Source organism: Neolamprologus multifasciatus, chromosome 9, assembly GCF_963576455.1.
Source record: "Neolamprologus multifasciatus chromosome 9, fNeoMul1.2, whole genome shotgun sequence".
Lineage (NCBI taxonomy): Eukaryota > Metazoa > Chordata > Actinopteri > Cichliformes > Cichlidae > Neolamprologus > Neolamprologus multifasciatus.
In genome coordinates this window covers 2,715,764-2,732,500 of record NC_140447.1, presented here as the reverse complement: position 1 = coordinate 2,732,500, position 16,737 = coordinate 2,715,764, and the positions used below count along the sequence as shown (strand labels likewise).

Below are 16,737 nucleotides of genomic sequence, written 5' to 3'. Positions count from 1 at the left end.
TAATGACTCATCAATCCAATCAGCCCAGACGCAGTTAATGTGACGACAAAAGTACTATTACTGAACAGGAAATGTCTCTCGCCCTGCAGTTTTAGAAGCTGACACCTTCTCCGCTGTAAGACACCGTCTGCTTGGACGTAACCGTGTTGCTGCTGTGTCCTTATCTGTACTTTGCACAAAGCCTGACTTCTTTTCTTCACTGAGGGGTATTTTTATTATCATGCAGAATTCCATCCATATATTATTTTCCCTACTTTTATCTTTTCCTTTGTGCTCTCTAATTCATCCCGACACACACGACCAGCGTGGGGGCTTCTGGACACGCTCACATTTTTACAATGAAACAAACACGATGACAAGAATGAACTAAATAAGAAGAAAGGGTGAAAAATGAAGTTTACAAGAAAAAGAACGTGATGTGATGCCTCCACAGACCAATGTTACAGGGAGGCACTGAATCCACCTCCACGTGATACCAAAAGTTCCACCTGCCTCAGGAATACAAACATGAATTAATATTTGATACGATTTTATATAATTCATCTGCTCTGGGGTGTACAGCATGAATGCTGTGTGTGACTAACACTGGGAGTCAGAGACCAGCAGCAGCACAGCCATACATGTTACTAAGTTATCCAAAGTGTAAACTCCAGTTTGCATGAAGTCAGAGACAGGGCATCAAACGTGTATAACAAACTGCTAAAGATGAGTTGCTCTGCACAGCTGTATGCAGGGACTAGCACATTTCATCGACTCCTTTTTCCTGCCTCAGATTGTTTTTCCCATATTTCCCATATGTGCTTTGACCTGTGCATTACCCACCCACCCTAAAAACAAAACAACCTCAAACAGGATTAACAATTCTAAATCACTTGTCCATTACAATTGCCAGAAATTTTAAGTCCTCCAATGTATCGATCAATTCTTTTTCATCATCTAATATAAGACAATATAAACCTGAAATAATCTGAAACGAAATAAACAAGAAGCTGAAAACTCTTTGGTCTTCCATTTATACAAGATTAGAGCTGATCTAGTTCAGTTAGTTAGTGAAGGCACAGAGTACAAATCAACAAAACTATATTACGCTTAAATAAGTAGCCAGTGTCTCACTGGAGGCAGAAGGCTATGGTGAAGACAAAAGGGCAGGCTCGTGGGAGGACTGGAGAGTATTGATCTGTTTCAGCCAACGTCCCACACATTCTTCAGCGGCAGAGCATTTTGTGCCTCACTCAGACTAATTTAGATGTTTGCAACCTCCAGAGATGTTAGGTGAACCCCGGGTAGCTGTGGCAGTTGACTGCACCGGTGCGTTTGTCTGAGAGACTAATTATGCCTCTGTACGTCAATCTTCATCGCAGATTAGCCGTGTTTGCACCGGGACTGCAAATGCACATTTTAGGTACACGTTTGTCAGCAGCTACTGTGGAGAAAATGGTTCCTCCTCATGTGCATGTTATTTCTGGGGACCGATATTTCTGTCAAACACCTTCAAAACTTTAAGACACATCAGAAGTCGAAAAAGCTGGACGTCAGCACTGACATGAACAGCGTAATCTGTTAGAAATGCAAAGATTTCACGTCATTTGTGGGAATTGATGAGTATCAGTCTACAGAGGGCTACGTTACAAAAAAACCTGAATATGAATTTTAATGAAAAATCATTGACATAACAGAAAATGGTACTCTGTAGTTTCTATGGCCCCAACAAGCTTACATGCATGCCTGACAACACCTGACAACGCTTAGGAGATATCCTCGCAGATCTGGACCAGGCCATGAGCTCAGTCTGAGGTGTCCTACTGGAGTGAGGGTCAGGTAAGCATGGGGCCAGTCAATGGCATCAATTGCTTCATGTTTTAGGAAATGCCCCCATACATCTCACCAGGACCACCAGGAAGAACCCAGGATCCACTGCACTGGTGTAGGGTGTCATTCCCACATAGCAGACAGGTCTGGTGTCAAGCCGGCACTGCTGGCTGACTTCTGGCATGGTATGTGGTATGTCATCCAGATGTGGGCCAGGCCTGGTGTAGATGGCACTGTTTATGTTCCTATTTTCCTATTTTAGTTAGAAGACCCAGATGTCATGTTGCAATGCTATACTGCTATGGTAGCTAATGTTTCAAATGCAGGTTTGACAGGTTTGTTAGTGTACACTTTCTCCAAAACCTAGTGACGGTTTAACATGTTTACCACTGGGAGGCTGCAGCTCAGGAGGTAGAGCAGGTCACCTGTTGTATAGAGCACTTTGAGTAATCCGTGAGAGTAGAAAAGCGCTATATAAGAATCAGTGCATTCACTGTCTGAACAGAGTTTCCTCATGTTACTTTTGCACTATCATGTTCCAGCACATGTTGTTATTACACGGCTTGATTAAGGTACACATTAGGCTGACATCTGGGGTCAGAGCTGAAACTGTTCTGGGCCACCAGTGTGTCTGCAACTGGCCTTGTGCTGGCCCATGTGTGGGCCAGCACAGGGCCACCAGTGTGTCTGCAACTGGCCTTGTGCTGGCCCATGTGTGGGCCACAAACCTGATCTGGGCCACCAAAGGGCCGTCGTTCTTTGCGGTATGTGGGCCATGTTTAAGCACACTGTGTGGGCCAGATCCGGGCTATACCAAGTTTGCTATGTGGGTAATGGGTCCATAATGTCAGTCAGAGTACTGTTGCCTAGCCTGTGGAGCTCTGTGTGCCCCTCCAGCAATATGCCTCCGCTCCAAACTAGCGTCCAGTTACAGGCAGCTTCTCCAGACCCTTTCACGTGGCCTGTGAAGTCAGGCTGCTTTTAATTGTCAGAGACGGTGACCTGCTGGAGGTCATTTTGTAGCTCTGGCTGCTCATCATGTTCCTCTTTACACAGAGGAGCAGATACTGGTCCTGCTGATGGGTTAACCCTGGGTGAGTTGGACTACCTGTGCACCCTCTGTAGGGTCCAGGTTTCCCTCATGCTACCAGCAGTGACACTGACCCTAGCCGAGCACAAAACTAGTGAAAATGAGAAGGTAAAACATGTGAGTGGCCTCCACCTTCAAACCTGTTTGGGGGAATCTCACTGTTGCTTTTCTAATGCAGCTGTTGTTAATTTCTGCTACTTAACTGACCACATCAGCATCCCCTGACATCTCTGATTAAACAGTCTGTATCTGTGTGTCCATAAAGTAACGTGAATCATCAAACCCATGTTGTTTCAGTGTAAGTGTCTGTGTCTCACCTCATCACAGTACAGTGGAGGGCACCTCAGCCGGCACAGTTTCCTCCCGTTCACACAGCTGCATGACAGACAGTCCTCCTCCCACTCTGATCCAGCCTGGCTCACACACACACAAAAATATCCATTTTTATACACCAGACGCTGTAATTGGGTTGATGCCTCAACAGCCCATTACCCTGCATGCACACTGGCATGAGTGCAGGTTTGATGAAAGTGCAACTGGAGCAATTTCTTCAGCGAATCCACCCAAACTGTTGTGGATTTGAGCTGATTGTGGCACACAGCGATGCTATAATCATAACAGAGCATTATACAGACATGTCTCATGTGTATGTGCTGCTATAGGAATAACTGTGCTCAGTTTTAGAAGTGGCTTTGCAGCTCACACTGAGCCATTTGGTAGAGTCATGGGCTGGCTGATTAGAAAACCACAGAGGGTCTTTACATGACTCAAGTAGCTGACAGAAAGAGGGAGACGGAGTAGGCAGGCAGACGGAACGAGACGGGAGAATAACGGGAAAGCTGGGGCGGACAGGAGAGAAAAGAGGAAGAGGAGGATGCAAGGAGAAAATGAAAAAACTGTGAGGAGAAGGCGAGGCAGAGAAAATGAAAGAGAAAGACCTCAGAAAGAAAGAAGAGCAGCCCTGACCTCTTGTCAGGGTAAGATTAATTGTTATAATCCTCTAATACCCACTCCTTCATAAATAATTCCTGGCAGGCTTGCCCAGTTGCCGTCCGAGTGCTGGCTTTAACAGCACTTCCTACATAATTGATGAGGGCTGAGGGCTGAAGGGGCACAGTGGCTTAATGTGTCCTGTTAAGCTTGTCACTCATCTTCTAATAGGCCCTTCTTTATGAGTAAATAACACAATGGGACTGAATGGGATGGCGTGTAAACACTACACCAATGGTACGGAGGCGGGAACAATGGCTACAAGATGCCAAGTTTGCCGGGCAGCAGATGTCACTTTGCTTTTTGTGCGCACGCGCCGACGTACCTCCCGCAGGACGCCCCGGTCATGGCAAGGGCAGAGGGCAGGGATGACGCACGCGCCCTCCGGGTTTCGGTAAAGCCCCTCCTGACAGACGCAGCCTTCAGCAGAGTGGCTGCAGTTGACAGGAGAGGAGGAATAAATGTCCTGGCAGCTCCTCTCACACAGCAGGATCCCGTCTGATGTCGTCCTCCTCCACTGCTCCCCATCAGGACACGCTGGAGGAGAGGAGACGGGGATGGATGATGCGATGGGAAGATGATAGGGTGGAGTGGAAAGCATTTAATGATGAATCAGGAAGGAGAAAGGAACAATGGGGATCCAAAGAGGGGTAAGTGTTTAAAGGATGCAGAGATAATGACGAGTTTACTCGATCATGCATCATCAGTAAAATATCAACTTCCTCTCACTCACCACAGTCAGGGGCGATGCAGGTTGTTGTGCGCAGGTTAGGGCCTTCACACGGAGCCCCTCCATACTGGTTGGGCTCCAGTACAAATCTGATGGAGCTCTGCTGTCCTGCACCACAGCTGGCTGAACAAGGGCTCCACTGGGACCATGTGGACCACTGGCAGTCCACTGGAAGGACATAAGAGGGTGGGACATTCACTGGTTTTAATGTGCATTTATCTGCAGCAGGAAACTGTCACCTGACCACTTCAATGTACCCAGGAAATTATAAACATTTCCTGAGATTTGGGATATTTTACAGAATGTTATAAAAATGTTAAATTATGCGAAGCATTAACTTATAAAAGTGCAAAAGGAAGATTTTCAGTGTTCAAATTTACTGACCAACATAACAGCATTTTGTAAATACATGAACATTTAAAAAGTAGATGAATAAACTAACACTGAAACGCTTCGGTGTATAAAAGGCTGGAAACCACAGCTGAATGCTCCTGATCACAGGAACCACTGCCTGAGAAATCAGAAACAGCCACCTGGGCTCATTTGGAAACCCCGTCTAACACATGACTGCACACGGAAATGCAACGTGAAACTGTATTCTGGGAGGAGGAAGCCACACGTTAACGACGACAGGAATGAGCACTCGGGCCTGAGCTGATCTCAGATCTGTGGTCAGGTGAGTCCACATTTCAACTTGTTTTGGGGAAAAGCACATTGAGTTGTCCGTACCAGTGATGAAACCCATCATCCATATTACAATACCAGACCACATTCTGCTTGGACCTGTGTGTGTGCCTGTCTGGCCTGCAGCCAGTCCTGGTCAACCTCCTACTGAAGACGTGATCATGGAGAGGGGACAACGGTAACTGCAGACTAAACGTCCAAAACCACAACAACTAGTATCCTCAACAGCAGTCGCCTCAAGATGCTTTATATTGTAAGGTCGACCTACAATAACACACACAGAGAAAACCCAACAATCATATGAGCCCCTATGAGCGGCACTTTGGTGACTGTGGGAAGGAAAAACTCCCTTTTAACAGGAAGAAACCTCCAGCAGAACCAGGCTCAGGGAGGGGCGGCCATCTGCTGTGATTGGTTGGTTGAGAGAAAGAAGATAAAGAATAAAACAGGATAAAAGACTAATGAAAAGATAAAGAAATAATAGTAAAAATCTTCTTCACAGCTTTTGTTGAGTCTGCTGTAACCATCAGAGTCTAAGTGTGTGCATATTTACAGGATGTTCTATTAGGTCAGTAAAAGCATTTAAAATCTTTTAGACTGAAATAGATTTGTTTGTTTTTATTGCATTTCCAAAATGCATAAAACAGTGAAATATTTGCTGGAAACATCAAAGTTTCTGCTGACGGACACCTGACAGGAAGTGATGCTGAACTGGGCAACACAGTACAACGCCCAATCAGGTTGTGTCGTATGTTTCCTTTATGCTCCATCGTGGTTTGGTAGGGAGGGAAATGCAGCACAGACCTGTTTCATTTCTTGCTTTTAAAAGTGTCCAAAGGTCCAGTAGGTGGGTACTGGTGGGTTTAATTCTTACATACTTTCAAATTTGTTTATTGGTCGTGATAGCATTTCACTCACCACCTCCTCTCCTGCAGCGCTGCCAAAACATCTGAAAACAACATAAAACACTGAGCTGATTTCTGCCTCACTTACTCATTGTGAATCAAACGTACGGCACCTTTCAGACAAACCAACACGACAGATCAACTGCTTTAGAGTAAGAACATACTTTTTATTTCATGCACTGATGTGACCTGTGCGGTAAAACCCTTTCTGTGCTAACTTGACCTGGTTTCCTCAGAATGTTGATGAGTCCTGTTTTACTTTCTACAAAAAAGTCAATATATTACAACAGTATAACCAGTGTTGGGAAGGTTACTTTTAAAATGTATTCCATTACAGATTACAGAATACATGCCCCAAAATGTATTCTGTAACGTATTCCGTTACGTTACTCGATGAGAGTAACGTATTCTGAATACTTTGGATTACTTAATATATTATCATGCTGTTTACAACTACATGAATGTACTATTGCTGTGATTTATTACTGTTACTGAAGGTCCGCGGCTCCGAACCGTAGTAAAGGGACCTCTGGCTAATACGGTGGGTTCTGTGTCGGCTCGTAGCTGAAAACTAGCTTTACTTTGTTGTCTGGGTCAACTTTGCTAGCAGAGACAGAGAGAGGCGTTGAAAGGCTGCTCCAACAGAACTTATTGTTTTTGGAGGAAAACACGAACACGGTGTACAGTCGAGTCTTAATAGCTTACTTACAACTGGGCTCGTCAGGCTCTCTTCTTGGCTGCAGTGGTTATTATTATATTTACATGCTTCCAGCTCCCGTTTTTGCTCGATGACAGCTCGTACTTTTCCTTTTTCTCCCTCCCTCGCTCACAGACACATAACGTGTATGGCAGTCCATTCTCCCTGCAGCACGGACTACACTGCCCGTGATGCTACATTCTTTAGAGCTATACCTGTAGCATTCTGCCTGTTAGCTTAGCACAACAACAACAAAAAGCCCTCTCTCACCCAGGAAACACGCAGAGAGAGAGCGGCACCCTGTAACCATGGCAACCGTAACGCTGCCGCCTGGAACAACAGAACGTAGCTGTCAAACAAAACCCAAACAGTCCTGACCCGCCACAATATGAAACAGGGAAGTACCGCCGTGTAATCCATTTATTTCAGCAAAGTAACTGTATTCTAAATACCACCTTTTTAAACGGTAACTGTAACGGAATACAGTTACTCATATTTTGTATTTTAAATACGTAACGGCGGTACATGTATTCCGTTACTCCCCAACACTGAGTATATCATTACACTCTTTGTAATGATTTTTTCCATGCACTTGTTGTTGCAACAACCACATGAGCTGCTTCTTTTTGCTCTTATTAACAGTAATAAGAATATGTTGCCATCAGACAACATATTCTTATTACTGTTAATAAAGTGCGACAGCACTCCTACAAACATTAGTGCTCATTTTTCTCACAGTTCTTGCCACACTTTGGGACTTTCCTAAACACCCAAACTGAAGTTGTGCGTGAAGCTGTTATCATGATCAATCTTCTATATGTAGCAAAATAACACCTATGGTGAAAAAGGAACTCACTACAACCAACAGCACAACTACAAACAAGACAAAACACACAAACCACAGAGCTGTTTGCAGATTCGAGTCTCTAAGAAGATATTCACAGATACTTCTCTAACCTCTCGTTTAAGAAAGTATCACAAGGGCCAGTAAAGTAATGTCTGGACAGATGTGTGAGAAGAAACTGCAACTAAAATGTGCAGTAATGTGATTGAAATGAGATCCTCTTTTATTCCACATTAGGATCAATGATACTGTGATCTGCTCTGGAAGCAGAACCAAAGCTCACATCGTGAAATTGTACGTTTATGACACAAAATCCCAGTAATGGCCTGTGTAGTCTCTGATTGATGAGACTGCAGCTCAGTTATTTGAGCCAACTGTTGCAGCAGCAGCTGCTCCAACTATAGATAGGTTGACATTTTTATCACGACCCTGCCAGTTCAACCGAACATTATTGTTGCTGACCGTCATTTCATTGCTGAAAGAGAGAGAGGCCCTATGAGGTTCAGGAAATGCAGCTGTGACGGAGCATCACTCACCCTCACAGGCCTCTGAGGTGCAGTTGAACTTTCCACCTTGGCACAAGCTGGAAGGAGCACAAAAAAGTCAAGTGAGTAAAATTAGATGAAAGAAAAGTGGAACTGAACACGAGGCTGAACCAATTCAATTCAATTCAATTCAATTTTATTTATATAGCGCCAAATCACAACAAATGTCGCCTCAAGGCGCTTCATAGATACAGAGAAAAGCCCAACAATCATATGACCCCCTATGAGCAAGCACTTTGGCGACAGTGGGAAGGAAAAACTCCCTTTTAACAGGAAGAAACCTCCGGCAGAACCAGGCTCAGGGAGGGGCGGCCATCTGCTGCGACCGGTTGGGGTGAGAGAAGGAAGACAGGATAAAGACATGCTGTGGAAGAGAGACAGAGATTAATAACAGATACGATTCAATACAGAGAGGTCTGTTAATACATAGTGAGTGAGAAAGGTGACTGGAAAGGAAAAACTCAATGCATCATGGGAATCCCCCGGCAGCCTACATCTATTGCAGCATAACTAAGGGAGGATTCAGGGTCACCTGGTCCAGCCCTAACTATATGCTTTAGCAAAAAGGAAAGTTTTAAGCCTAATCTTGAAAGTAGAGATAGTGTCTGTCTCCTGAATCCAAACTGGAAGCTGGTTCCACAGAAGAGGGGCCTGAAAACTGAAGGCTCTCCCTCCCATTCTACTTTTAAATACTCTAGGAACAACAAGTAGGCCTGCAGAGCGGGAGCGAAGTGCTCTAATAGGGTGATATGGTACTACAAGGTCATTAAGATAAGATGGGGCCTGATTATTTAAGACCTTGTATGTGAGGAGCAGGATTTTGAATTCAATTCTGGATTTAACAGGAAGCCAATGAAGGGAAGCCAAAACAGGAGAAATATGCTCTCTCCTTCTAGTCCCTGTCAGTACTCTTGCTGCAGCATTTTGGATTAACTGAAGGCTTTTCAGTGAGTTTTTTGGACATCCTGATAATAATGAATTGCAGTAGTCTAGCCTGGAAGTAATAAATGCATGAACTAGTTTTTCAGCGTCACTCTGAGACAGGATATTTCTAATTTTAGAGATGTTGCGCAAATGGAAGAACGCAGTCTTACATATTTGTTTAATATGTGCGTTGAAGGACATATCCTGGTCAAAAATGACTCCAAGGTTCCTCACAGTGTTACTGGAGGCCAAGGTAATGCCATCCAGAGTAAGAATCTGGTTAGATACCATATTTCTAAGCTTTTCAGCGCCGAGTACAATGACCTCAGTTTTATCTGAGTTAAGAAGCAGAAAGTTAGTGGCCATCCAAGTCTTTATGTCTTTAAGACATTCCTGCAGTTTAACTAATTGGTGTGTGTTATCTGGCTTCATGGACAGATAGAGCTGGGTGTCATCTGCATAGCAGTGAAAATGTATGCTATGTCTTCTAATGATGCTGCCTAGGGGAAGCATGTATAATGTAAACAGAATTGGTCCTAGCACCGAACCCTGTGGAACTCCATAATTAACCTCAGTGTGTGAAGAGGACTCTCCATTTACATGCACAAATTGGAGTCTATTAGATAGATATGATACAAACCACTGCAGTGCAATACCTGTAATACCTACAGCATGTTCTAATCGCTCTAATAGAATATTATGGTCAACAGTATCGAATGCTGCACTAAGGTCAAGAAGGACAAGCACAGAGATGAGTCCACTGTCAGAGGCCATAAGAAGATCATTTGTAACCTTCAATAAAGCTGTTTCTGTGCTGTGATGAACTCTGAAACCTGACTGAAACTCTTCAAATAAACCATTCCTCTGCAGATGATCTGTTAGCTGTTTGACAACTACTCTTTCAAGGATTTTTGATATGAAAGGAAGGTTGGAGATTGGCCTATAATTAGCTAAGACTGCTGGGTCTAGAGATGGCTTTTTGAGTAAAGGTTTAACTGCAGCCACCTTGAAGGCCTGTGGTACATAGCCGATTATTAGAGATAGGTTGATCATATATAAGATCGAAGAATTAATCAATGGCAGGACTTCTTTGAGCAGTTTTGTAGGAATGGGGTCTAAAAGACACGTTGATGGTTTGGAGGAAGTAATTATTGAAGTTAACTCAGAAAGATCGATTGGAAAAAAAGAGTCTAACTTAACATCAATGGAACTAAGAGTAGCTGTAGATAATATTACATCTGTGGGATGATTATTGGTAATTTTTTCTCTAATGATAAAAATTTTATTTGTGAAGAAGTTCATGAAGTCATCACTAGTTAACGTTAAAGGGATGGTTGGCTCAAAAGAGCTCTGACTTTTTGTCAGCCTGGCTACAGTGCTGAAGAGAAACCTGGGGTTGTTCTTATTTTCTTCAATCAGTGATGAGTAGTAAGCTGTTCTGGCTTTGCGGAGGGCTTTCTTATAAAGCAACAAACTATTTCTCCAGGCTAAATGATGATCCTCTAAATTTGTGACACGCCATTTCCTCTCCAGATTACGAGTCATCTGCTTTAGGGTACGTGTTTGAGAATTATACCACGGGGTCAGGTACTTCTGATTAGAGACCTTAGTTTTCACTGGAGCTACAGTATCCAGAGTCGTACGTAGTGAGGAGGTGAAATTATTAACAAGATAATCGACCTCTGTTGGGGTAGCGTTCAGATAGCTGCTCTGCTCTGTGTTGGTACAGGGCATTGACGATGATAACAGTGGCTGGATTATATTCTTAAACTTAGTTACAGCGCTTTCAGAAAGACATCTACTTTGATAAAGTCCACTCTCCACTGCTGCGTAATCAATTATTGTAAATGTAAATGTTATCAAGAAATGATCAGACAGGAGAGGGTTTTCAGGAAACACTGTTAAATGTTCAGTTTCTATGCCATATGTTAAAACAAGATCTAGAGTGTGATTAAAGTGGTGGGTGGGTTCTTTTACATTTTGAGAGAAACCAATTGAGTCTAACAACAGATTAAATGCCATGTTGAGGCTGTCATTTTTAGCATCTACATGGATGTTAAAATCACCCACAATAATTATTTTATCTGAGCTCAGAACTAAATTAGATAAAAAGTCTGAGAAATCAGACCAGCCACACAGTTGCCTACCAGGCTACTGTAAGAGTACGTATTATACAAGAAGCTTAACATTAACTTATTAAAAAGCGGTTCAATACCGGACGTTGTGTCAAAGCACAGAGAAAGATGAAAGCTGCTACTACAGCCTCCGTTTTCTTTTAGTTAAAACAAAAATAGACAGTTTGATAAAATCGACCTGACTCGGGCAGAAATGATGTTCGTGAACAAGCTACCAGTCATTTCATTGACTTTATTTATGCTACGTCTCTTTATTCTGAAGAAATACTGAAGAAAATGTAGCAAATGTAACGTTAATTGCTACATTTAAATGTCTTGGATCAAAATGAAACACAACAATGAACAAAATATACATTTCTTTGGGTTGGAATTAGGGCTGGGTATCGTCACTGATTTCTAGAATCGATTCAATTCTGATTCACAAGGTCCTGAATTGATTTGATCCACAATTTGATTCAATTTGAATCTGGGAAATTTTGACAGTCAGAAATATTATAATTCAGATCAGTACATTTACATATTTTTGTATCTATAAAAAGGAAGCTGACACACCAAGACTTTATCAAAGGTGTGAGCGTCACAGCAGAGGCCTTTGTGTCAAAGTAGCTGAAGATAAAACACAGAAAAACATGAAGGTTTTCCTGGCATCAGATTTTATAAAAATATTCTGCAGCACATCAAAAACGAAAGAAAATCATTAATCAACACATGAACATCACCTCTGAAGTTACAGCGGTTTTATTAGAGACACAGCTGAGTGTTTTGCATTTTGTATAATTTTAAAAAGTTTAAATTTGTTCAGTAGCTCCCTCGGCTTGGAACAAACTGCAGAAGGAAAATGACTGAATTTATTTCATTAAGTGCTTTTAAATCTAAACTACGAATCCTTGAGGCCAAGTCCATAACATGCAACTGTTTCAATTAGATTGATTGTCATTTTAACTGATTTTTTTATTTATTTTTATTTGAATTTTATTGAATTTTATTTTATTTTATTTTATTTGTATTCTTTCACTTATTGTTGCATGTGTGTTGCTGCTGCCTATCTTGGCCAGGTCTCCCTTGAAAGAGAGGTTTTTAATCTCAATGGGATTTTCCTGGTTAAATAAAGGTTAAGAAGAAGAAGTATTGAACAGCAGAAATTAAGTTTTCTTTTCGGAAGTATGTAATAGGAAACAAAAGCGGCCGACAGTGCTGTAAACAATGGTAGACTTGTGGTAACAAGCAAGCCAATAATGCAGAAAACAGATTTTTAGACAGGAAACTGTTCTTGAAGTACAGAGAGAGAGAGAGAGAGAGAGAGCTGTGCATGACGTGTGATTTTATCGTGTTGGAAGCAAAACAGTAAACATCAGAGTGAATTCATGACGATGTTTATGTGAAGCTTAGTTTGGATCTTCTTTTGCTGCTGGTTCAGTCAATATTGTTTGGAGAGAGATCAAACTAACAGCTTCAGAATCAGCGCAAAAAGGGCGTAAACACAAAGCGCGGACCGCCGAAACATCAGAATCAGCGAGCTGTCGGCTTTCAGCCCCGACTGTGAGAAAGGCGACATCTCACTGATTCTGATCCGCGGGCTGCTCTGTGTGTTTACGTCTTTGTGAAGAATCCGTGTTCCTGCTCTCATTTACTGTTTTAAATGTTTGGTGGTTGTTGAAATTTTGTGAGATTTAACCTGAGATTCTGGAATTTTGGGCAAAATAAATGTATATTAAAAAATTTATTCAGGATTTTAATGAATCGATTTCACGATATCCAAGCCAGAATCGATTTTAATCGATGAATCGATTATAAAAACCCAGCCCTAGTTGGAATATTGTTAGAAACATTAGAAAAAAAATCAAATCATCGGTCGAGTCATTTTTAAACGGTGCAGTGTGGATGCACTGCTTCTTCCATCGTGCTTTTTTACTCTACTCGAGCACTCTGCATCGTTTAATCTCCCATTTCTGCACTTTTCACTGTCTGAAAGCTTTCTGTCTAAAACCTTCCTCTAATGAACACATCAGGAGCAACTGGAGATTCGACATCTTGCCCAAGGATACCTGAGCAGCTATTGAACCACCAACCTTCTGATCAGTAGCTGACCTGCTCTACATCCTGAGCCCGGAAATGCAAGCGTCACATATTACAGTTTTAAAGCCGTTGGTTCAACAGCCTACACCACGACTCAGTGAATGACTGACTACACCAACAGCAGATCACCATGTGTTGCAGAGGTGCTGAACGGCCGCTCCCGGTGGCAGCAGAGCTTCCGTGAAGGACTCGGAGCTGACATTCCCGCTTTGAAAATCAGCCGGCAAAGAGAGCGGTGAACAGGGACAGTCAGCGCGAGGCACACAGTCGCCCCTGTGCAACACCTACAGAGGGCACGACGAGACAATCAGTTAGGACTCACATCTGCTGTCCAACCACACACACACACACACACACACACCTGTCCAGGAGGGCATGTGCACCCCGGCGTGCAGGGTCCAGGTAAACACTGAGTGTGTGGCCACAAGTCCTGGCAGGTATACGGACAGGAAGCTGAACAGTCGCTGGACACCTGCGTGCCGGGACACTCTGCAGGAACATGAAGCAAATGAGCTCGACTGTCACAGGTCGGCGTGCAGACGTGTAGACGCACAAAGTGCACAGTGTTATGTGTGCTTGTGTTACCGGGCAGGCAGCTGTTGGTGTTACAGACAACGTGCTGTTCAAGCGGCCCGACGCAGGCCGTCCCGCCGGGCTCTGGCTCTCGAAGGACCGTCTTGTTCCGCAATGACGACCCGCCGCCACAGGAGGCGCTGCACTCGCTCCAGGCTGACCACTCACTCAGCAAACAACCCGCTGCAAAGACGGCGAGTCAAGCAGAGATTAAGGAGGTAAGGGGACGCCAGACCTGCAGGTAAAATCTCAGGATGTCAGACCTGGACACGATGGCAGGTCACAGATTTCTGTTTGCGTGATTTCGGCACAGGGCGGGCCGCCCTCGGCGTCCTGGCAGCGGCGTGTCCTGGTTCTCCGGCCTCGCTCACACGAAGCCGAGCAGGCGCTCCACGGACTCCAGGGCTCATAAAGTGGACAGGGAAGCTGGGAGCACACCACGGTGCCGTTCTCACACACACTGCACACCGAGGAGCGTTACGAGTGAGACGGAGCAAAGTTTCTGAACTAAACGCTACAAAAAACCTGCAGAATTTAAAAAACTGCTTCATTAATCCCAACTATGACCACACGTCAGCTCATAGCAAGCTCACCAGGTGTTACAGTCCACAGGAAACTCCTCGTCAGGGATGAACTCCAGCGTCCCGTTGCCTGACGGGATACCACAACGACACTCTGTCACTGGCACGCAGCGGCCATCTTGCAACAGCTGTCCTTCTGGACACCGACAACCTGAGGAGACAAAACCAAATAAAGAGACAGAAAAGTGAAGAAACACAGAGAAACATAAAGTAATGAAAGTCGTATATTAGGAAGATGTCATCCATGGTTACCCGGGTGACAGGCTCCTTGGAGACACTGCACATGCTCCCACAGGTCAGTGCAGCTGCGAGGACACTTGTTGGCGCAGCTGTCCTGGTAGGCTCGATCCCTGTCCTCGCAGCGCTCACCTGGAAAAGCAAAGAAAATCACGCCTGTGTGAGCTGACGTAGAAACAGAGCTCAGCACGGTGGTGGTGGTGTGACGTGTGACAGAGCTGCAGCTCTGTGACAGACTGATACTCGTAAGGACAACGTTTTGTCTTCAGTCTGATTTAAAGCCTTCAGAGTCGCTGCTCACCATCCACGTACACACAGATGAAACAGGCTTTTAGTCTTTTAGTGCATCCTGATTTATTTTATTTCAGCTTCAGAACGAACTGAACTTCTTATAAAATTCTTCTTTTTAAGCTATAAAGACGTTTGATTAGAAATTCATTGAATCGGATCATTTTCCTCTGAGGTGTCGTTTTATATACGGCCCTGTCCATAATCTGTTTTGGTGGCTGTTTCTTTGTCTGTGTCTTTAAGTCTTTGCAGGTCCCGGATTGGATGAGCTGACGGCTGCCGATTGGTCCGCTGATCATGTGGTTGCATTCAAAATCGCTCAGCAGCAGTTGTGCCGGGGCAGCCACTGACAGCAGCAGCAGACCTGACCCTGGCCGACTTTCTGAGTTTTGTATATAGTGTGTACATTAGTATTTTACTTGTACGTCTAATTTCCTCTGACTTCTTTCCAAAACTGTGCAGAAGTTCCTTCATCTGCTGAAAAGAAACACTGATGACTTTGCATCAGTTCAAAGTGAAAACACACAAAAGTGTTTCTAACAAACCGCGCTGACACAACAACATGATCCTCTCTGTCCGGCTCAGCCTCGAAGCCTTTGAGGAAAACATTTTGTAGTCATCTCACATATATATCAACAAATTGTGTAACTAATGTTATCTTTGAAACGTATCTGGATCCGTCTGGTCTGATGTTTAAAGCCTGTTGGCTTTGTTCTCTTTTTAAGCGCACATGTACCTGGGCAGAGGGCCGTGTTGCATCCTTGGGTCTGCGTCTCTTGGCTCCTACACTGGGGTCCTGCAGGAGAGGCCAGGGGCTGTCTGTAGCGCTGCCTGACTCCACCGCTGCACGGCTCAGCACACGCCGTCCAAGCACTCCACCCACTCCACTGACACACATCTGGGAGCAGAGTGACTGTCATAACTAAGCTTGGTATTATCTGTTATACAGACTGACAGTGACAAATACAGAAACTTGAAGTGTTTCATTTGATGACGACAGAGCAACAAACACAATGTGTTTATTTGCTGCATGATTTATACGTAAGAGACACAGTTTAGTTCGTTCTTGCTGAGCAGTATTTACTCTATGACCAAGTACCAGCTTCAGCTGTTTGACATGCAAACTAAGCTGGGACAGCAGCCATTCAGATGATGACAGAGTTACATTTGAGCTGAATCATCGTTTGCACAAACCTAACAACACATGAGCATTAACCCTTTTTTCTCCTCTGGGGAGTGAAGTGAGTCAAAATAGCAGGAAAAGCCCATTTTGCACTGATTAAGGCGTCTTAACTGTCTGCTGGTGGCAGCTGTGACTGACACACCGTAAACGTTTTCCCTCAGAGACTCCACGTGTCAGAATGACATCACTCTCGTCACTGGATCCAAAACGACATTTATTTAATAAACTGAAGCTGTTCATGACTTGCACATTATCGGTGTCTGCAGCCGTTTATTCCTCGCTGTGTGTAAGACTCCAACTGTCTTTGTTCAGATGAAAAGAATACGCTCTGAAGTGCATGCATTTATTTCAAAACACAATTATCCCCCTTTCCTTTGCAGAGAAAACCGCGCTGCAGTCGTTTCATCACCCTCTGACCAACTGTGTAATTCATGCTTTTCTTTGGA

At 43.8% G+C, this 16,737-nt stretch overlaps 1 protein-coding gene across 1 annotated transcript in view; it reads right to left on the bottom strand.

The window, feature by feature from the left end:
- Window positions 1–16,737, bottom strand: part of sspo (SCO-spondin) — a 124,177-nt gene that overhangs the window by 25,554 nt on the left and 81,886 nt on the right. The window contains exons 96-106 of the mRNA XM_085173116.1: window positions 15,845–16,006; window positions 14,836–14,952; window positions 14,596–14,734; window positions 14,266–14,462; window positions 14,015–14,185; window positions 13,791–13,918; window positions 13,559–13,713; window positions 8,286–8,332; window positions 4,623–4,787; window positions 4,215–4,426; window positions 3,217–3,312 (exon numbers count right to left, since the gene is read on the bottom strand). Coding sequence (XP_085029242.1) covers window positions 3,217–3,312; window positions 4,215–4,426; window positions 4,623–4,787; window positions 8,286–8,332; window positions 13,559–13,713; window positions 13,791–13,918; window positions 14,015–14,185; window positions 14,266–14,462; window positions 14,596–14,734; window positions 14,836–14,952; window positions 15,845–16,006 — 1,589 coding nt within the window. The remainder of the gene's footprint in view (window positions 1–3,216; window positions 3,313–4,214; window positions 4,427–4,622; window positions 4,788–8,285; window positions 8,333–13,558; window positions 13,714–13,790; window positions 13,919–14,014; window positions 14,186–14,265; window positions 14,463–14,595; window positions 14,735–14,835; window positions 14,953–15,844; window positions 16,007–16,737) is intronic.